General features: G+C 35.4%; 1 protein-coding gene across 10 annotated transcripts in view; it reads right to left on the reverse strand.

The window, feature by feature from the left end:
- SCAF8 (SR-related CTD associated factor 8) overlaps nucleotides 1-22,729 on the reverse strand; it is a 189,686-nt gene that overhangs the window by 93,652 nt on the left and 73,305 nt on the right. For 6 of the 10 annotated variants that reach the window (XR_004284748.1, XR_004284749.1, XR_004284750.1 and 3 more), the window contains exons 15-21: nucleotides 22,095-22,208; nucleotides 20,348-20,504; nucleotides 17,928-18,061; nucleotides 16,209-16,353; nucleotides 13,251-13,319; nucleotides 10,717-10,935; nucleotides 8,513-9,980 (exon numbers count right to left, since the gene is read on the reverse strand). Coding sequence is in view for 7 of the 10 variants with exons in the window: in XM_032338646.1 (XP_032194537.1) it covers nucleotides 8,527-9,980; nucleotides 10,717-10,935; nucleotides 13,251-13,319; nucleotides 16,209-16,353; nucleotides 17,928-18,061; nucleotides 20,348-20,504; nucleotides 22,095-22,208 (2,292 nt within the window). In the remaining 3 variants the exon portion in view is untranslated. Of the gene's footprint in view, nucleotides 1-7,858; nucleotides 9,981-10,716; nucleotides 10,936-13,250; nucleotides 13,320-16,208; nucleotides 16,354-17,927; nucleotides 18,062-20,347; nucleotides 20,505-22,094; nucleotides 22,209-22,729 lie in introns of those variants that run through there. The other 4 variants (XM_032338652.1, XM_032338651.1, XM_032338650.1 and 1 more) reach the window with 1 other exon arrangement.

The following is a 22,729-nucleotide window of genomic DNA, read 5'->3' on the forward strand; positions in this document are numbered from 1 at the left end:
GTAAAGATCTATATATTCCTATGATTTGGAGTTCAGTCAATAAATACAAAGTGGATTTTACATGATCAAATACAAAGTCTGCTGGCTAATTCTATGAAAAAATAGAGAAATGTATTAAGGTTGTAATACTACATAAATAAAAATAGTGAACAAACTGGTCATTTACTTAGCAAATAAAAACCTAATCTCTTAAAAAACTCACCAAAATGGCAAAGTGATAGTCATATTACTTAAGGGAAAATGTTAATGAGTACACAAAGCAGAAAATGCTAATACTATTTTTAAAAAGATACAAACAGTAAAAGTGAAATGGTAAACAGCAATTTTCAGGGTAGCTGTATATAATAAAGGTTTTAAAAAACCTCCAATTTTCAATGTCGATTTCTTAAATGCAAGGATAATTTGCAGTAAATAGATTCTTTGCTATCTAACAGTGTTGGATTTTCTTTGCAAATCCTTTTAGTTCAATACTAAAGAAATTAACTTTTATATTACAGGCATTACAAATTCATCTAAAAAGCTAGGCAGTGCTGTGTTTAATGGCTTACAATACTTGTATTAGGATTTAAATATGACTGTTATAACAACCAAATAATTTAAAAGTGGAATCCTATGAAGAATTCTATCTATAAAAATTCTATAAAGACTTTCTCACTCTAAAATGTGACTACCTTTCCTATTGTGTGTATTCTAAAATTTCCAAGGTTTATATAGATCTTAAATAGTTACAGAATTCAGTCATAGGCTGTTGTATGAATTGTGTCCTCCAAAAATACATGTTGAAGTCCTAACTCCCAGTACCTCAGAATGTGACCTTATTTGGAAATAGGGTCACTGCAGACATATCAGTTAAGAAGACATACTGAAGTAGGGTGGGTTCCTAGTCCAATATAACGGATGTCCCTTTAAGAGGAAAATTGAGACACACAAAGAGAGATGATATGAAGACACATGATGGAAGACCACTCGTCATTTGACAATAGAGGCAGAGCCTGAAGTGATGCACCTACAAGTCAAGAACACCAAGGACTGCTGAGAACTGCCAAAAATTTGGAGGAGGAAAGGAAGGATTCTCCTCTAGAGCCTTGAGAGAGACAGCATGACTCTGTCGACACCTTGATTTGGACTTCTAGCCTCTAGAACTGTGAGAGGTTAAGTTTCTGCTGTTCTAAGCCCCATGATTTTCAGTAATGTTGTTACAGCAGGACACTAATTACACCAATCATGAACTGAAATTTATCTTTCCAAAACAGCATCTTTTAAAGTAAAGCATAGCTTCAGAGTCAGCAAAACCTAAGGTCAAATACCTGTGCAAATAAAACCTGTGTAACCATGGACTTGAGTTTCCTTCTTCATTTGTAATAAAAAAAGGGAACAAATCTACCAAACAATGTTTCTGAATATAAATTATGTACAATGTCCACAACACAAAAGTCAAAAATGTTAAGTCTCACCACCCCAAGCCCTTCCCTCCCTGTAATCAGAATGCATTTTAATCTGTGGTCATTTGGCTAACAACTCGGAAAATAGTATGATAAAAACAAAGGGTTATAATTAAATATCATTAAGTAAATTTATCAAAAACACTGTCCTAAATTAAGTCCTGATGGTTCAACTACTCAGAAATCTCTAAATCCTTATCCTGGGTAAGACCACAATATCTAAGATGTCAGTCTTTTCAGAACTTCTTGATATGGTAAATGCTACCGTCTCCTTCTTAAAAAAGGTTCAAAGTAATTTCAATTACCACAGAAAGATCAATTCTTAAACAATAGTTTATCCTTTATACTTTCAAAGGTTAATTTCATTCAACACAAGTCTTCTGACCTATTAATATTCTTATTAATACGCAAACTGACCCAAGTTCAGTAATAAACACAAGACTCCTGTTATTAAAAAGTCATTGTTCAAATACAGTAATTTTTTATTTCATATAACATAAGCAAAATTATAATAATTACCTTTGACAAGATTAGTAGAAATTGAAGTATAACTCACAATAAGCATGTTCTCCTGACATGTGAATGAGCCAGTAATATGGCCACAATGTTTAAAGTCATCTGAGGCCAGCACCATAATATGCTATGTAGATTAAACCTTATATGAACCTAAGTTTAATGATATGAACAGAAGACTCTGAAGAGAAAGAAAACCTAGAATCAGATTATACGGTCAAGTAAAGTAAAATCACTGCAAATCATCCACTGCCACCAAGACAACAGAGCTAGGCTCTCAAAACTACTTGAATTCAAGGGGTAAATAAAGACTAACACTGAATGCTTACTATGTGTACAGACAATTTTGCATATTTAATTTCATTCAAGCCATGGAATATTCCTAATGTGGGAGTTTTATACACAAGAAAACGGAGTATTAAGTTTGGGCTAATACATACAGTGTATAAACGCCAAATTTTAGAAAAGAGCTGCCAAAGCTACAACCTAAAAAACAAATCTACAAATCTGCAAGCAATCACTGGCTCTGCTTTACATGTATGAAAACATTATAAAAAATAATAAGTTTTGATATTTTATTTGTGGGGAAAGCTGTAATCAAAAACAAAACTTATTTAGTATCAATGCAAACCTGCCCCCAAAATAGCATGTATTAGGAAAGTTAACAATGATTATCATGGTATAGCCTTAAAAAAACCTAAATCCTGAAAAACAGAATCTAAGAAAATGAAACTGATTGTTTAGTTATAGGAAAAGAAGATAGCCCGATATACTCTTAGAATAGTGAAAACACAAATTCAGTTTAGTGTTTACATGCAGCCTCACCCTACAAGGATAAGACTGACTGGCTGTTCAAGTTATGTTTCTCTGCACAAATTTATTTGCCTTTTAAAAAGAAGAGGAATTAATAGCTCGTGAGTCGCTGCCATGTAGGTAGTACACACGAATTTCTCAAAGTAATAAACCCGGGTTTCAATCTTTGCTCAAAGATTTACAAGCTGTGTGACCTTGGGAAGTGGCTTAAATCTGTGACAGGTTTCTTGTTAGTAAAATAGGTATTAGAAAAGTAATACTACAAGATTGTCATGAGGCTTTTCAGATAATAAAATTACTCCAGTTCTTGTCACATAGTACATATTAAATATTAGCTAATATTATTATCAGTAATTTAAAACACGTAACCCTGCACATTAGTTATTAAGATTGGACAAATAGTAACGTGTCTAAAAGATATATCCAGCAAATGTTAAAGACAGTTTTGAAAACCTAATGATAATGAAATCTGTGATCTCTTTTAAAGCTCCAATGTTGTTAGACTTTCCCTTTGCTCTTCCTGCTTCCTCAACTGGTCTTTTACAGAGAAGAAAATTTGTTTCATAGACTCAACGTGTTTAAATGTTAAAAATGACCCAAGAAATCACTAATCCACAGGCCAGCAAACTGCTTTCAACAAAGTTCTGTCCAACTGATAGTCCTCGTCTGAAATGAAGAGTCAAAAAGGAGGCTTGGAGTGCTATGACGAGAAGGTTTTGAGAATTCTGAGAACGGCAGAAAAATAAGACAAAATAGTGATAGCTTCCCATGGAGGTTAGAGAGGGACAAACAACACAGGTCAACCAAATGCTACAGATCTGCCACTGCCACAACAATGTAACAGACTCATTAAACTCATCTAGTTCTCATTAATCCTGGGCTCAAAGTCACAAGTTCCAAGTTTACTCTCTACCATAGTGAGCTCTGTGTGTAAGAGCTCCCTCCACTTACGTCTCGATAGGTCTTCTACTATCCGAAGCACCTAACACTTCTACCACATAAAGTTAGCCCATTAGCACAATTCTACGCCTTGACTTACTATGTATGGTTCACAAATTACTTAGAATATTCGTTCTACAGTGTGACTAGAACAAGTCTGAGTAATCAAGTGTACATACAGAATGAGAAGACCACCCTGAAAGAGCGGATGTTTAAGCAGAGGGGAAGAAAAATGTCTGAGCAAAGCTCATGCAAAATAAACCACTGATCTGCTTTAGTTTTTGATGCGCAACCCACACCTAAATCGTCCGACTAGTAACATTACGAGTCCTTGATAAATTTAATGCTCACAATTTTGTCCCCAAAGGGCCCTTTCTATAATCAAAGCATTTAACTCCATGATATCGAGTCAATTTTTCTTTAAGGTATCCTACAACAAAGTTTTACTTAAGTCAAAAACACTCCCTATAAAACCATCTCATATGCTTCCCTGCATCCCTTTGCTTTAATTCATTTTTAGATTTATGCTAAATGCCTTAATGAGTTTAAAACATCTGTGGTAACGACTTCGCTATTTTTTATTCATACTCCAACATCAATTGCCACCAATTAAGTATATACGCTTTATTGAAACACTAAACGTAATTTTTGGATCACCAAAGTATTTTACTTAAAAACTTCTTTAAGGACTCTTAGTACGCGGTATATTAAGTATTTACATGTTTTAAATTATCTGAAGTGGTGGTATGTGAGGATCTAAAAAGTATATATACACCCAGGGAGTGGTGTGTGTATATATGTACATGTGTATAGAAATATGTATTTTCCCCAGGGGATTCTGTCTTCATCTGTGGTGACATTCCCCCACCTCTTGATATTTTCAAATCGCTCCAACAGATGATTCTGTTATACATTTCTTGGCTGAGAATCACGGACATAGAGTATTTAAAATTGCTTTCAGTATGTATGCCCCTATTTAAAGTAATCCCTCCCCAAGAAAACAATCTGAGCCACTAATTTTGAATTCTAGTTCCAGAAAGCTTTGCTAAACCAAGGTTTAGCAAGTTTTTAAATCTCCCATTAAAAAGTAATAGTCTTTTTTTTTCTTCAGAAGTGGAAAAACAAAAATTATAGTGCCTAAAACTTATAGTTTAAAAGATGTTTTATATAAAACCACAGCATCCTCAATTAAGGAAACATTTATAATTCTCTGCCACACTGCAGTATTTGTGACTATTTACAAATATTTAGTTTTTAATTTTGCCTATCTTAAAAATGAATATAAAGGTACTTGCTTCTCCTCTTCTACATCATGTAAAATATTTAGAGAAAAATGTTAATGTTTTCTTTCGCTGAAAGAGTTAAAAGCCCTTAGACATTTTATTAATATAGCACCCAATAAAGTAACGATAATAAAGGCACATAAGGTATAGCAAAATTATTTTTAATTGAGTATTAAAATTTTTTTCTTTAAAGTTGTGCCCATCTAAAATATATACAATGACAAAAAACACCAAAATGTTCTTTAAATCACTGAATAAGGAATTGCGTATATAAAATTCATAATGAATACCGTATTTCTTTGATTCTAAGACACTTTACATTTTGACATTTCTGAATTAGACTGGGTCTTAAAATCATTGGCATGTCATACTGGAAACATTTTTTATTCCTGAACGGTACTTCTCACAATCAATGGCACCTTAGATCTGACGAACTACGGTGTTTATAAAAAAATACTTTTTCAAATTAAAAGAGGTAACTTTTTCTTTTTAAATGTAGCAAAACTGACCCACCCCGTCAAAAAAACCTTAAATGTGTATCTCCATAAACTATAATCTTTTATATGTCTGAAAATGGCCAATAAATTTAACGAGGCAACTAAATTATCAGGACAAAAGAAATTCTACTAAGAATATAGAAGCTTAAATAATGAACAAATTTTATCAATTAAATGTTATATGAGGTCATTTTCAGAATTTAAAAGCGAGTAATTTTATACTATTCCATTTTCCAATTTTAAGCATTTGTCCATCTCATGTATTGAAATAAACCTGGCGTACCACCTATACTTTGCTACAAATACTGATTGCTGTGCTATAAAATAAATTTCTAACTGCAATATAAATGATCAAAGTGCATTATATTTATGCTATAAATAGAAGCCAATGTTTAATGAAATGTTTAAAGACAAAAACAATTTAAAAAGTAGTATCTACTAAAACTATACAAATATCTCAGAGAGTCCTATCATTCTCTAACATATCACAAATCAAAACATTATTAATTTGGTGGCTAATGGAGATACTGCCTGCAGCACGTCGAACAATTTTATTGAAGTGATTAGGTTACTCCTTGCATATTTCTAATGGCTAGCATTCTAGTGACTGTACTGGGATCAAAAGCATTAAAAACATGATCGGTCTTGCGTAGAACTTAAAGTAAGATAATTAACTTCTCTCCATTATTTTAAAAAATGGTGAATGTAAATATCAACTTTGGAATTTCAGTATGAGGATGAATAATATCCTTTCACTTAAATACTATACTACAAAATAAGAACTAAGTGAGAACAAGTACACATAATTTTTTTCAACTATTTTCAGTGTCACACACTCCCAAGATGGGATTCTACAGTACTGACAACTGATTAGGTTAACTTTTACCACCAGAATCTTCAAAGCAGTGCAATACTTGGATATATTTTGTTTTCAAGTTTGCACATGAAGGCCCAACAGTGATAAAAAACTTGGGATCAAAGGTCATTAAAAAGTCTTACATTTTTATTGCTACTTAATCCAAGTGAATGTCACTTAATTTTAATAATGGTAAATGCAACTAAAGTAGTTTGAAATCCCAGTCAATACAAGCTCCTTAAAGACAAAGCTAATCATTCCTGAACATTAATACTCTGTACCAACATCACAGTTTTTCCTGTTTTCCTAAGGAAAAGACTGAAACCAATTCAAATTACTAGACTGAATTACCATAGAAATAAACACCCAATTTCCACTCGTACCCACTTTTTCATGTAACAAAACAAATAATGTACTATTTCTGTTCAGAACCTATAAGAAGAAATGGCTTGATTTTTTGGCCAGGAACCATCCATAAAGCTCTTACAGCTCTTTACATCATCAAGAGGTAAGCAAAAGCAATCCAATTTTAAATAGCTGGTGTGTTCTATCATTACTCTGGGCAGCCTTGACAAACGTAGCTTAAGAATTTTAGAGCAACAGAGCAAAAGATGAATAGTTGGGAATGCATAGGGAACAAAAATGTCTATTCATAGGACCAAATAAAAGTCTTCATTAGGAACCAAAAAAACACCAATGTTTTTATATATATGTATATATATGTAAAACCCAAAGGAAAACAAACAGCAAATAAATGAAAATTAAAAGCAAAAATAAATAAATAAATAGAAAACCAATCCCCAATTTTTCTGCTGCTCAGTTTACCTTGGAGGCTAATCTTAACAGTATTACCCAGAGCCTACAAAACACATGGTGGACGCTTTGTTCCTGATATATATAATATTTTTAAATCCACCAACACCTGTATACATTCTTTGCAATTAAGAAATTCACTTCAGGCAAGTGACCAATTAAGTACTTTAGTACTAGCACTATCTATGCAGAATAGCAAATATAATGTGAAACAAAGCAATGCAAGCATTCATGTGAATTTTGGCTCCATGCTAACTCTGGCTTCATGCCTAACTACATTAAAACAGAACTGCCAAACGGCCAATGCATTTCTTTACAATCATTCTTATTTTACCTTCATAAAGGCTAAGAGTTTTGACTACAAGCATTGTCAACCAGCCAAATTTCTCTAATTTTCTATCTGATTTTGAAGAATATTTTATTATCTAAACTATTAACTATTTTTCTCTGTATGTACATGAAGACACACAGAGAAACAGAAAAATCTATATATGACTTACACAATAAATATATACAGATATTACATACATACTAATGAGACTGCATGATTTTTATATCAAAGTACATGTTTTTCCACCACACAGTTCTTCATTGTTGTTATTAAGAGTAATAAAAAACTTCTGCAACTACTAAGCACATGCTGCTAATGATCCAGGGTTTTAAGAATTTGTAGATTAAAAAAATACAATTCCTAGAACACTGTTATCAAACAAGTAAGTTTTATTGGCATCTAAAAACAAAATTCACCCAACAATGAAAGGTACTTTAATATTTATGTTGTTTTCTTTTTTTTTTTTTTCTTTTTTACTCACTGCAGTATGAGGAACAAATCACAAACACTTACTTTGGAGAAACAGAGACCATAGTGTAGATTTTACAAAATCACTTTTTAAAATCTCTGTATTGTGCTCCTCAAATATCTAGAGCCAGTCTTTGCATAAAATATCACAGCTTTGTCTATTACCTTAAAATTCTGCAGCAGCCTAAAGATATGGATAAGATATACCACCACTTGCTATTTTGAAATATATCTATTACCATATCCAACCTAATGGTAATATCTAAAAAAATCCTTTCTTCCATAGGAAGTCTCTGACAAGCTGTTATTCATTTCCTTGAAGTTAAAAGAATCTGGGGGCAACATTTATATTTTATCAGAAAAATAAAAAATGTTTACCTACCATGTTCATATTAAGAACAATGTCTATACAAGTCAGTTGTACAATTATTTTAAGAGAAAGGTGAACATGAACATCAGATTAACTTAATTCTGGCAGACAAAAGTGAACAACTATGGTCCAGTCAGCCATTAATCTATTACAGAGAGATGACAACTTTACAAAAGGTATCTTTTACCTACTGAGTGATGATTATGTCCCCTCAGTTTCTGTGCTTTCTACCACTGGTTCACTTTCTATATCAGCAACTGTGTCACTCTTCTCCTTGTTTATTTCACTTGAAGATGTCAGTTTTTCATAAAGTTCAGGATCATTCTGTACTGGTAAAGGTGGTGGCTGGGCATGTCTCTCAGTATTTTCACCATTAACCTGAGGCACGTTATCACCTTTTCGTTGAGAAGTGGCCCCTTCAAAAAAATCAAAAACCCGAGGATGAGGAGGGGGGACCCAGGTGTTCTGAATTCTATCTCGTCCAAGACGGTTTCCATTAATTTCTCTGCAGAAATCAAAATCTCTGTCATCCCTATCCCTTTGCCTCTCCCAGGGTCTTCTGCGGTCATCAAAATCTCTGTGAACTTCTTGTCCAAATCCTCTGTTCCAAGGACCACTTCTAGGATCAAATCGATAGCTTCCAGACCGAAATCTACCTCTTTCTTCATGTAAGCCTTTTGGACCACCATAGACAGGTAGAACCCGATGTTCTCTCTCATCAAAATCTCTATGCCCCCAGGGCTTCTCTGGATTAAAGCCAAAGTGGTCTCTTCGACCAAGATGATCTATGCCTGGCCTTACAAGATTCTCTCTAATATCGACTGGAGGTCTTCCAAAATGATCCCTACCATCTAATGGAGGCCTTCCAGGACCTTCTCTTGGATCTATAGGCCGTCCAACAACTTCCCTAACATCCACTGGGGGAGGTCTACTAATGCTTTCCCTGGCTTCAATGGGAGGAAACCGGTAATCTCTATCTCCTTCCTGTTGAATGTTATCATTCCCAAGTGGTATCCTTTTTTCTGGATTAGTAACATTGTCTACACTTTGTCTTCCAGGAACCAGAAAAGGTCTTTCTGGCTGACTAAAAATATCTCCTGGAGGAAAAGGACCACGGGGTGGTGGATGAAGAGGTGAATCCAGTACCGATGGGGGAGGGATTCCCCGTTGGGGTGGAATTCCAGGCTGTATTAAAGGGAATCTTGGTCCAGGTGTCTGTGGTATTAGTCCTGGACGAATGTCTAACATTGGCATTGCAGGCATCCTTTGATTAGAGAGATTTAAAGGGGGTAAGTTTTGAGGCCCAGCTGGTGGTTGTGTTCCCAAAAGTCCAGCGGCATTTGGAACATTTGGTGGCTGTACTCCTATAAGTCCAGAATTATTAGGGATATTTGGGGGGAGCACTCCCAAAAGTCCAGAACTACTTGACACAGTTGGTGGCTGTAGTCCCAAAATTCCAGAGTTATTTAGAATATTTGGTGGCTGGGCACCAATCATCCCAGAACCACTGGAAACATTAGATGGTCGGATTCCAATAATTTCAGAATTACTCGATACATTTGGTCTTTGGACTCCCAGAATTCCAGAATTGCTTGTCACATTTGGTGGCTGTCCTCCTAACATTGCAGGGCTACTTGGAATATCATTTGGAATCACTAAAACAGAAAGAGAAAAAATAACACACAAAAAATCATTCTGGTATAAAAGGAAACTATATTTGTAATTACTAATGCTATAATTCGTCAGCCTAGAGTTAATCAACGACGTGTATCCCAGAAGAATCAAGACACATTAGATATTAAAAGTTAAAACTATTAATACCATGCATTATAAAATTTAAATATTAAAATGCAAGTGGGGTGTTACCTAAAAATCTTTACATGGAACATTAAAATTAAGGAAAAATGTCAGATATTAGAGTAATTCTCCACCTTTAACAAAGATATTTCTAAAGCACAAACAAATTTTAATATACTAACAGTGGTGCCATGAAAGAGGACATGCTACTTTCAAATATATTTATCTTTTAGACCTAGTTGGAGAGTATCGGGTAGAAGTTAATCATATGTCATTCTTATCTTTCATTCTTATCTTTAAGCATACATATTTCTTGCACTTGTATTTTCATACCAACACATTAAAGCAGTCCCAATAGATGCAAAAAAGAGGGGGTACAGATCTAAAAAGAAAGGTGCCAAAATCTATTGCTATCCTGAACAAAATGCCAACTTTTTTTGAGGACAAATTCTAGGAAATAGTGATCTCTTTTTAAACACTGCAACATTGCAATACTGGTGCAGTGGTTACAGTTCATCTCAGAATTAAACACCAATATAGAGAGGCAGTGCTTATGATTTAACTATGTATTTCTGGGGAATTTATTTGTTTTACCTGATCTGGTATTTTCGCCAGAAGGAATCTGGTGGTCTATAAGATGAGGTACTTTTTCTTCAGGCTCTCCTTGTTTAGTTGGAGGATTAAAAACATTTCCGGCTGGCAGAGTGGAAGTAGCAAGATTGCTGGCAACAGAACCACCCGGTAAAACAAGACCACCAAATCCAACATCTTTCACAGTTTCTGGAGTCATGGATAATGGCGGCTGCACTAAAGCTGTTTAAAGAGGGAGAAAATATACTTCAGATTTAATTAGGCAAGCAATTCATGTGCTAAGTTAATATTAAGCATGACCAACAATGGCCTTCCGAAGTTTTAATGTCTTCCTGTCCTCTCTCTCCAATTGTCTGGTAAGACTACTCAGTTACCATGACACGCATGAATTCTCTTCTGGCACCTCTATTTTATTTATAATGAAAATGAACTTTTACAGTTTGTTTCATTTATTGGTATCTATTACCTAGCACAGTATATAATAAATGATGCTCAAAATGACAAGTCATCAGAAGAGGCTAAATTACATTTAGAGAGCTTTATTTTTTTTAAATAAGGAAAACAATAATTTTTGGAAAGAGTTTCATAAAAAATGTTTGGTAAAATAAAGACCAGGACTTACAACAAAAATTCCAATAATAAAAAAAATCATAATTTACGAAAATGTCAGTACATGAAATTCTGAATATACAGAAATGATTCATGCGGACTGACAGACACATACAGTAATACAAATCTACTCAAATCCCCTGAAATTATAATGTACTAGGATCCTTACATTCACTACTTCTTGTCAAATGAGGTTAGAAACCCATCACATTAAGAAGAGGTAAAGGAGACTACAAATAAAAAAGTATAACCCTTCCATTTTAAAGAAATGAGTAGAAAACCCAGCTGTTAAAAAACCACCAGAGGAATATAAAATCACAAACCATCAGAATTTTTAGTTCAGTTTATGTCACAATACAGTTACATCATGTACTTGGGAATTTTAAGAACTGTTTTGCCCTCATATTTAATTCCAACTTACCTGGACACACTGTTAGCACATAACAGAGCTATAAAATAGGAGTAAAACCATCTGAGATCATGTATGGGAATTATGAGAATTAAACAAGACAGTGGAAGCAACTAGGAGAGTACCTGACACATGGCTGTATGTCTCTTTCTCTATTCAACTGATCGCAGATTTTCTAAAATGAATAAACTAAAGAAATAATTGGGAGGTAAACTCTAGGATGAATCTCTGTGAATGCTGAATTCAGAAATGGCTTCTGAAAACTTTTCTAATTTTTAGGAAGAATAAAGAATTCTTCCTAATGAACCAAAAATAACAGAAGAGAAGGCCTCTAATCCCATATGAACACAAAAGTAGAGAAGAGTTTACAAGGAACACGGATTATGTTGTCAAGAGGTCAGTTCCCTGTTACACACACTGTCCTTAAAATAAAGTCCTTTGAACCAATATTGGGACAGAAAGCTACTAAGTTCTCCAAAAACTGATGATGTCATCTCGAAAGGACAGAGAAGCAACTATGAAAGGTCTTGCTGTCTAGAGATAAAACAAACAACTTCAAAAAGAAAAGTGAATGCAACTGCTCGAAAGTGAAACTCTATTACTCCATAAACACTAAAGAAAATGAAGGAGAAAGAGATGAAAAAGAGAGGACGAGAAAGAGGAAGAGAAATAAGAAAACCTCTTCCCCTTCGGTCACCGGGTATCACTGGAAATACCTATGGAATTAAACTCATTATGCTGAAAAATGGCAGAGACAAGAACTTAGCATCTACCATGGTTCTCCTGTACAAATGTACCTCGAGATCTAAATACTACTAGCTGGTAAAAGAAAGGTTTTTTTAAACAGAAAAATTCTAGGTAAGAAATGTGGAAAAATCAAAAAATTCAGAAGACTGGCACTTTGCAACTAAAGGAAAGAGATTAAAAAGCAAAATGATCAATGGATGGAGCCATCAGACGAAAATTTTAAGGGAAACGTTTTTAGTGCCGAGGTTCTGTTAACGGAATGCCCTGATCCGTCTTACCACCACTGTTGCTAAAAATGTTGAAGCACATTCTAAGCACACCTTTGGTATGAAAAAACTTACTCTGTACAGAAAAATCAGAAGACAGAGGAACAAATCTGACGCCACAAAGAAAAAAACCAAATTGATTGGAATCTAGCATACAGAAGTGACTGTTTCTTCACAAATCAAAGACACAAAGGATGAAAAAAGAAAGGGACGTTTCAGCAACACTGCTCTATACTAAGACATTTAATACACAATACACACCAACCACACAACTCTTTGGGGACTCTGAATTGTGACTAAAACCAATTGTAAATGCCATTTTGAGACAACACAGCAAATCTGAATACAGAATGACTGTTTTATAATAATGTTAATTTTTTCAAAATCACTTAATAAAAAAAGTTTGTCTATAATTTTTATAATAAAAAAGTAATAATTCATAAGAGTGAGCGTAAATAAGTTAACACTACCATGAATAAAGAAAATTCCCCAAGCAGAAAACTCACATGTTGGTACTACTGGTGGAATGGTGGGCGGTGGTACAACAGGTGGTGGAACTGGAGGTGGCATGAAACCTACACGGGGAAAAAAAGACCAAAAATAAAATAGCAGAAAAGTTACTTCTTTCAACTCCAAGATTTCAACATCTATAAATGAAATTCTATATTCTTGAAAAGTCTTCCATTACTATGACCTTATATTTGTGAATATATTTTCCATCTAAAAGATCACTTCTAGGGGTGCCTGGATGGCTCAGCTGGCTGGGCAGCTGATTTTTTTTTTTTTTTTTTTAAAGATTTATTTATTTATTTGACAGAGAGAGATTACAAGTAGGCAGAGAGGCAGGCAGAGAGAGAGAGGAGGAAGCAGGCTCCCTGCTGAGCAGAGAGCCCGATACGGGACTCGATCCCAGGACCCTGAGACCATGACCTGAGCCGAAGGCAGCGGCTTAACCCACTGAGCCACCCAGGCGCCCTGGGCAGCTGATTCTTGATTTTGGCTGGGGTCATGTTCTTGGGGTGGAGGGATCAAACCCTGCATCTGGCTCCGCACTCAGCAGGGAGTCTGCTTAAGAGTCTCTCACCCTCTCCTTCTGCCCCACACTCATGCACACACTTCTCTCTAAAATAAATGTTTTAAAAAGTCACTTTTATAAACACTACATTATATTTGACCTTAAGTAAGCTAAGTGAAGCACAGAGATCCTTATCATGATCATGTCCTATTTATCTACTCATGTGTGTAAGTCCTGTCACACTCTCTATGATGTGATAAAGTCAAAGTTTATTAAGAACCAGGCAACTTGTTTTGTATGTTAGACACAATGATTGCATGGGGAGTTAAATACTATATGTTATGCTGTTGATAACACTATATGCAATAATGTCATCTGTAAAATGTGCTACTGTATTTCTTTGATTTATATGCCATCTACTAGATCAAAATATTTTCATTAACCTTGGATGTTACTATATTATTTTTTGAGCACTGAAATAAACCTTCAACTTAATACTGTTTAATAATTTTAAATGTCAAGTGATCAAACTATAAACCTGTTTCCTTGCATTTTTAAGATCAGAACTACCATTAAATTTAATTTAAAAACCGTGGCTAAAGGGGCACCTGCATGGCTCAGTCGGTTAAGCACCTGACTTCTGATCTTGGTGCAAGTCATGTTCTCATGGGTGGTAAGACCAAGCCCCATGTCAGGCTCCATGCTCTGCAGGGAGTCTGCTTGAACATTCTCTCCCTCTGCCCCTCCCCAGGGTTCCCTCTTCCCCCACCAAATAAAACTTTGAAGAAAAATAACAAAAAACCCCCACAACAAACCAGTGGCTAAAAATAACGGAAAAATAAAGATAATTCAACAAATGAATGCTAGGCAATGACTTTACAAAGTCCACGTGGTATGGTTTTTGAAATAATTCTTTAAAAATTATCTTCTGAAAGAGTGCCTGGGTGGTGGAGTTAGTTAAACACCCGACCCCTGGTTCTGGCTCAGATCACGATCTCAAGACTATAAGATCACCACATCCAGTTCTGCACTCCATGCGCAGAATCCTTGAGTCTTTCTCCCTCACTTCCTCTGCCCCTCCCCCAGCTCTCTCTCTTTCTAAAATTAATCTTAAAAATTATCTTCTGAAAAATTTTAATTCAGATCCCACATTTTCACTGATTCCATATCTGACAAGAGTAATTTCCCAATCTTTAACATGTAAGATAAAATAAGTTCTGCATCAATTTCAAATTATGTATTTAATTACAATGTGAAAATTTTGTTGTAAGACAAATAAATTACAACCATTCTGAGATAAGGTTGACAGTTTTTAGGAATTCTGTTCAATTGGTAAGAACTTAAACAGAAATCAAAGTACTTTTCTTCTTACATTATGTGAAGAGTTCATGAAGTTCAAAGAAAGATAAATATAGCTTTGAAAAACAATTTCTATCATTTGATCCCTGTGCCTCTCCCTCATTCTTCTAACCTCCCATGGTCTAAAACTTAAGAGTTCCATCCCTAAGCTATACAAGCTATTATTTATATTTAATTGATGTATATTCAGTAATCTATAGCTTCTAAACTAAAAATGCTGACTCAATGAACTTTTATCAAAAATTTATAAGGTCAAAAAAAGTATTACAAATTCAATCAGCATTTTTAGATAGATTATAATTTCTTATGTCGAAATGAAAACTGATTTTTAGGAGGAACAGTCCGTATATAAATTTAATGCATACTTCCTGATGAATGGGTGATAACCACAGAGAATTCTGATAAGAAAAATTCAACATAAATTTTAAATTATTTTAAAAGTATTTCAATGCTTTTACAGGATTCCATTTTTTTCTCTGTCGGTGCTGGTCCTTCAACAACCTGCATCGCCTGGGAACTTGTCAGAAATATAACTGTCTTGCCCCACCTCAGGTTAGTAAAGCAAAAGGAGGCCAGGCCCAGCACTTTGTTTTTACTGTGCCCTCCAAGTCATCCCTATGTACGCTAAGATTTGAGAACTGATCACCTATAGCATCTTAACCTGGAAACATAACAATTTGGAGGACACTGTGGAGCACCTGGCTGGCTCAGTCGACAGAACATGTAACTTGATTTTGTGGTTATGAGTTCAAGCCCCACACTGGGTGTAGGGTTTATTTAATGAAAATAAATTAAAAAAATTTTTTTTCTAAATGCATGAATGAATGATATTCTAAGTAGAGTACACATAGGATGAAAATTCCTGGACTGCCTGGGTGGCCCAGTCAGTTAAGCATCTGCCTTCAGCTCAGGCCAACATCTCAGGGGCCTGGGATTGAGCCCCATGTTGGACTCCCTGATCAGTGGGGAGTCTGCTTCTCTCCTTTTCCACTGCCCCCACCTCCACCGCTCAAGTTCTTTCTCTCCACCGCTCAAGTTCTTTCTCTCTCTCAAGTAAATAAAATAAAATTAAAAGATGAAAATTCCTTACCAGGAGGTGGCTGTGAAGGGTTGAAACTCGCTCGCAGAAAAGGTGGTGGAGGGATTGGACTGAATCCAGGAGGAGGAACCGGCATTGAGACAGGAAATGCTGGTGGGACCAGACTAACTGCAGGCACCGCTGGCGCTACTGGAATCTTTTATGAATAGAAAATAAAAAGTCCATAATCACTTTATCCATCGGCAATGATTACATCTTGGAACAACTAAAGATAAACAATTTCTATATCTTTCTAAGAGAGATAACAAATCCCATTATATTAAGTTGTTTTGTTATTTTCCTTCTTGCATACTTATAATTGACTCTAACTTGGGGTATAAGCAAGGCAGTATTATTCAAAAGACAGTATACATGGAGACTGAAATCTTACATTAAAATGACATAAAGTAATGGGCATCTGCCTGAATAGTGAGTATCATGATCAACTTTGAACTGTCACCTCCCACTAAGTTTGTAATACCCAGCTATGGTATGCAACCTAACCATGAGGAAACATGTCAGTAACAGTTTTAAAATGGTGGGATTTTCTACTCCTAGCAAAGGTATTTTCTACTCATCCTAGGGACAATAATTCCTAAATATTTACTTGTACTCTGGGTGTACCTCTTTCCTAAATTTCATATTGTCAATGGTCTATTCAACTTCATTGTCTGAAAAACACTCCAAACATCACTTATACAAAATTGAACTCCCAAATGTCTTTCCCATTCTCAGATAAGGATAGCTTTGTCTTTCCAATTTCTCAAACCAAAAACCTTACCTCTTCTCTTTCTCACAAAAGTCTCATCATGCCACAAAATCAACACACCATCACGTAACCCCTAATTATCTGACCATTTCCCATTCTCTCCACTGCCATCAGTCTATGTATCAGTCCACCATCAGCTCTCATCTGGATTGCTGCAACTGTCTCTTCACTGGTCTCCCTACTTTCATTAATGCCCACTAGTCTATTCTCAAAATAGCAGCTAGTGCGATCCTTTAAAAGCAGATCTTTTAAAACCTTTAAAGCCAGATCAAGTCGCTCCTTTCTTCGAATTCCTCCAATAATGCTCCATCTCAGAGTGAAAACCAAAGTCCTTCTAGAAGTCTCCCTCCCACTAAGCTGACTCTCATTCACTACACTTCTAGCCTACTTGCTATTCCTGGAACACACCAAATACACTCCTGGCCTAGGGCCACCTTTGCACTGGCTGTTCCCTCTGCATAGAGCGCTCTTCCTCAGGTAGCCACATGGTTAATTCCCTCAGCAACTCTGAGTCGTCACCCAAATGTCACATTCTCGAGTGTGCTCTGACCATTTTATTCACAATCATAAGCACTTATCCAGGCACTCCTAATAACCCTCATAGTCTCTCTTCCTTCCACAGTATCTCACAAAATTACTTCTTTTACATTTTCTATCTCCCCCATTGAAAACAAAAACTGCATACGGACAGGGGTTTGCATGGTTTTCTTTCCACTAATGTAGCCTTATCCCAGGTGCCTTGAACAGTGAATGTCATAGCAGCAGACCATGAATACTTGTACAATAAATAAGCATTTACATATAAATGACACCATTTAAAAAAAATTTTTCCCCAAAATTATTTGACAAAACTAATTTATTCTATTTTGGACAACTTCCTTCAAGTTTTATAAAGTAAATACAGGAGTAAAAACAGAAATGTAAGACAACACATTAACAATAACAAAACACCCAGCACTAACCTGTAACATAGCAACAGGTGGAGGAAAAACCTCTGCCTGGGTTGTGACCACTGTCTCTTTTTCAACTGGAGTTGGGCTCTGAGTTGTCTGGACCGTCTCTTTAACGGGTTCTGAGCTTTTCACAGTTTCCCACTCTAAACAAAATATTTGGAAATTGATTTCCTCTGGATTGGTGCAAAGTGCAAAATTTTCATTTTATTTCTACATATACATTTATTTCATCGCCACATCTTCATCTACCTTGGCAGATCTTTAAGATGTGTCCACAACTATAGGTGCCAGCTAAGTCTGATGAGAATACTAAGGAGTCCAAAGAAGCATGACACATGACACAAGTGAAAGATACTAAAATAATCAGAAGATATCATAGATATTATCTCAAAGGCCGTCTGATATAGGAGGTCCAAATCTTACCCTATATTGTGTCACAAGGTACAAGGGGAGACCGACAAGGAAAAGTATTAACCCAATTAAGAAAATCTTTCTGAAAACACAACTATGCAAAAATAGAACAAAGAAGCTCTTGGTTCTTCTAATGGCTCTCCACCGCCCTCAGAGTAAAGATCAAAAGTCATTATAATGACTACTAAGACTATAATATGACTCTGTCTTCTGTACACCTGACTTTATCTCCTACTCCTCATTCCTCGCTAACTTTGCTCAAATCATACTGGTCTCGTAATTTTTTAACAGACTTTGCACATACTGTTCCCTCTCTTTAGAATGCTTTCTCCAGAGAGCTGTACGTCTCACTCCTTCAAATATCACTCTCTCCATTACATCTTCTTCACGTAAAACTGCAACAGCTCCACACCCATACTGTCCTCTTTTCCCTGATTTTTCTTCTTAGAACTTAGCAACCTAGAAATATTATAGAGTTTATCCATTTTGTTTATTGTCTGTTTCTTTCCACTGGAAACACAGGTTGGCAAACTTTCCCTATACTAAGTATTTTAGACTTTCCAGGCACATGTTCTCTGTTGCAACTATTCAACTGCTGCTGGAAAAAAAAGTCATAAAATATAAAGTATTTTAAACCATACAACTGAGTATGGTTTCAATGAAACCCTACAGAAGAGCTTGCAGTCAGGATTTGACCCATGGGCTATTGACTGTCAACCTCTGTACTACAATGTGCACTCCAGGAGAGGAAGGATTTTTGTCTATCTCACTGATATAATCCCAGTTCCTAAAATCATGGCTGGCAAACAACAGGAACTAAAGTTTGTACTGAATGAGTAAGTGTTTAAGAGAAACATGAATAAAAAAATAAAAAATAAAAAGACTGACAAGAAGAAAAGCACTGAAAAAATGTTTGAATATATTTGCACTGGCCTAAGAATGAATATATACTGAAAATTAGCTAGCTTACTTTGGTAAAAGAGCTAAGATGTGAAGAAATAAGCTATTTCAATTATTCATTTCAATTATTTCAATTCATTTCAATTATTTTCTAAGTATCCATTTTAAGATTTCTTCTGGTTATAAATGCTAACTATTTTGTCAATTTATAACTGGTATTTTTATTTTATTTTATTTTTTTGTCAGAAAGAGCGAGCACAGGCAGACAGAGTGGCAGGGAGACGCAGAGGGTGAAGCAGGCTCCCCGCTGAGCAAGGAGCCCGATATGGGACTCTATCCCAGGACGCTGGGATCACGATCCAAGCCGAAGGCAGCCTCTCAACCAACTGAGCCACCCAGGCGTCCCTATAACTGGTATTTTTAAAAATAAAAACACAAATTTAAAGAAACAGGCCAGATGATCATTTGGTTCTAAGCATTCTAGAACTGCATGAACCGGAAGTACAGCTCTCTAAACTAAGATTCTATTCCTGCCATTCACCACATGGATACTAACCAAAATAATTTTCTTTGAAGTCCTTCAAAGAAACTTCTTACGTTCCCAGTTCTTATTTACACTCAAGTAACTGAAATGTTTAATTTAAAAGTCTCCACAGGAATGCCTGGGTGGCTCAGTTATTAAGCATGAGCCCAGAGTCCTGGGACTGAGCCTGCATCCGGCTCCCTGCTTTGCAGGAAGCCTGCTTCTCCCTCTCCCACTCCCCCTGCTTGTGTTCCCTCTCTTGCTCTCTCTGTCAAATTAAAAGAAAAAATGTCTCCATATACATAACTCTTTCTCTGAAACAGCAGAACTCTAAAAGACATACAGGAAAAATGCTACATTTACAGACTTCTAAAACACTATACTTTGACATTTAGGAAATAAGACACATTAAGCCTATATACTGGAAATGGCAGTGTTTTGTTTTTCTTTTCCTCTTTTTGGGGCATAAAAAAAAAAAAAAAAGAATCCAGGAAATAAAATAAGCACAGTTCACCTTATCATGCACAACTCTCATCAATTACAACTTTTTAAGCACAGTTTTTTTAAACAACAAAACTACCCTTAGTGTTCTTACCAGTATTTACAGTTTCCTGGTCAATCATGCCTCCTTCTGCAAAACCTTCCAAGTCATCCACTTTAACTTTCTCCCATGGTATATATGTAACTCCAAGATCCACATCCCAGAATTGTTTATATTCTGTTTTTACACCTTTGTTTAAAGCCCAAGCAATCTATTAGGAATGAAGAGAAGAAAACAGAAAGTTCAGGTATACAGTTAAAAACCAGATAAAATGTTCAAAATTATATGCAAACAATATAAATACAAATAAAATTATTTGGACAAGGACGCCTGGGTAGCTAAGTTGGCTAAGCGGCTGCCTTCACTTTGGGTCATGATCCTAGTGTCCTAGGATCGACCTCCACATCAGGCTCCTGCTTGGCAGGGAGTCTGCTTCTCCCTCTGACTCTGCCTGCCACTTTGCCTATCTGTGCACTCTGTCTCTCTCTGACAAATAAATAAAATCTTTAGGGCGCCTGGGTGGCTCAGTGGGTTAAGCCGCTGCCTTTGGCTCAGGTCATGATCTCAGGGTCCTGGGATCGAGTCCCTGCTCAGCAGGGAGCCTGCTTCCTCCTCTCTCTCTCTGCCTGCCTCTCTGCCTACTTGTGATCTCTCTGTCAAATAAATAAATAAAATCTTTAAAAAAAAAAAAAACTTTAAAAAAATAAAAAAATAATTAGCTAACAAGCAAAGCATCACTTGATGCTAGAAAAATAAGAGTAGCCAAGTTTTTCCGTGTATCTCCTGTTTTTGTTTTTAAAATAAAGCCTGCATTAGATAGCAACAGCATTTATAACATGGTATTTATTTCCACTTTTTACTAAAACTAAAAAACACACTTCCAAAACAATCCAAATCTACTTTTCACCATAAAAATGTCAATCTACATTAGTAATAATTAGAGTAGTTGTCATAATTTAAACAGTATCTTGGTAGTCCTGGAAAGGAGACACTTCACACAGAGGAAACTCTCTGCCATGAAACGACAAAACACTGTCTACTTGGAAGTTGTTTTTTTTTTTAAGTTTTTAATTCAGTTGCAGAAACTGACAAAATAAATCAAGTGCAGAAATAAAATGTAAATTAGTCACAAGAAGTAAAAATAAACATTAAATATACAATATACAAATAAACATACACAGTATGTTTGAAATATACAATAAACACTCAGTTTAAAGATTAAGAGGAAAAAAAATATACTTATTAATAAACCCTTCACAGTAGCCTGTGTTGTACAACATAAGATGTTAAAAAGAAGGAAATAATAATATACTTAAGTGGTATAAATTAGGAAGCATTAGGAGAAAGTAGTGAATAAAAGGTAAGCTTATTGGGGGGTGTGGCTGGTTCAGCTGGTGGAGCATACAACTCTTGATCTCAGGATTATAGGTTTGAGCCCCATACATTGGGTGTGGAGGTCACTTAAAAATGAAAGAAAGAAAGGAAATGAGAAGAGAAGAGAGGAGAGGAAGGAAAGCGAAAAGAAAGAAAGAAAAGGAAAAAGAATTTGTAAAGAAAGTTCTACTCATAAAATGGTGCCCTGGTTGAACAAGAGAACTAGAAGTGTGATTTCAAAGAATCATCTGACTAAAGTTTTAGTTACTATTTTTAACCTATTTCTAATTCTATAACTCAACAATACTGAAATAATAAGCTTTTCTAGAGGTTTTTCCTTAATATCAAAAAAGAGGATGTATCAAACACAGGAACATTCCAATAATCCAATGAAAGAAGAGCATGGCTCCATCCCCTCCAATCTCACCTTAATGACCTTAGACCCAATTTTATATGATCCGGAACTAAGTTTCTGAAGAGCCCGAAAAGCATCTTGTCGATGAACCATGCAGACGTAAGCACAGCCCCTGGGAGGAATCATCTATTAAAAAAAATTTTCTTTAGAAACAGTAAACATGAAGGCATTCATTCTGATATTATTTTATGGTTTTAATGAAACAGATCACTTAGACTATTAAGACTCAATGGTTTTTCCCTTTTCTTTCTTTGGCTGTTTATTGGTATTACCCATGTACAACTAATTACTTAGTTTAAAAAGAATTCTAAATTTGGTTGGGTCTCATTCTACGTCATAACATAAGCAAAATCGTGACTATCATATGTCAAAGTTTGTCTAATACACAGTATATACTGTAACAAAAAGTGTAAAAAAGACATGTATACAACACAACCAGATAAAAAGAAACCAATACTGCATGGCCAACATATTTGAAAGCATGTAATTTATTCAAATAATTGAAAATATTTCAAATTTTCCAAATGTCATACTGAGTAACGTCAGAAAGATTTTTGTTTGGGGGAAGTATCCTATCCTTAATATAAAATCTATAATCTACAACGAATGATGACACTAAAGCTTCACTATACAAAATTTAATTTTGC

The sequence above is a fragment of the Mustela erminea genome, chromosome 4 (genome assembly GCF_009829155.1).
Source record: "Mustela erminea isolate mMusErm1 chromosome 4, mMusErm1.Pri, whole genome shotgun sequence".
Taxonomy (NCBI): Eukaryota; Metazoa; Chordata; class Mammalia; order Carnivora; family Mustelidae; genus Mustela; species Mustela erminea.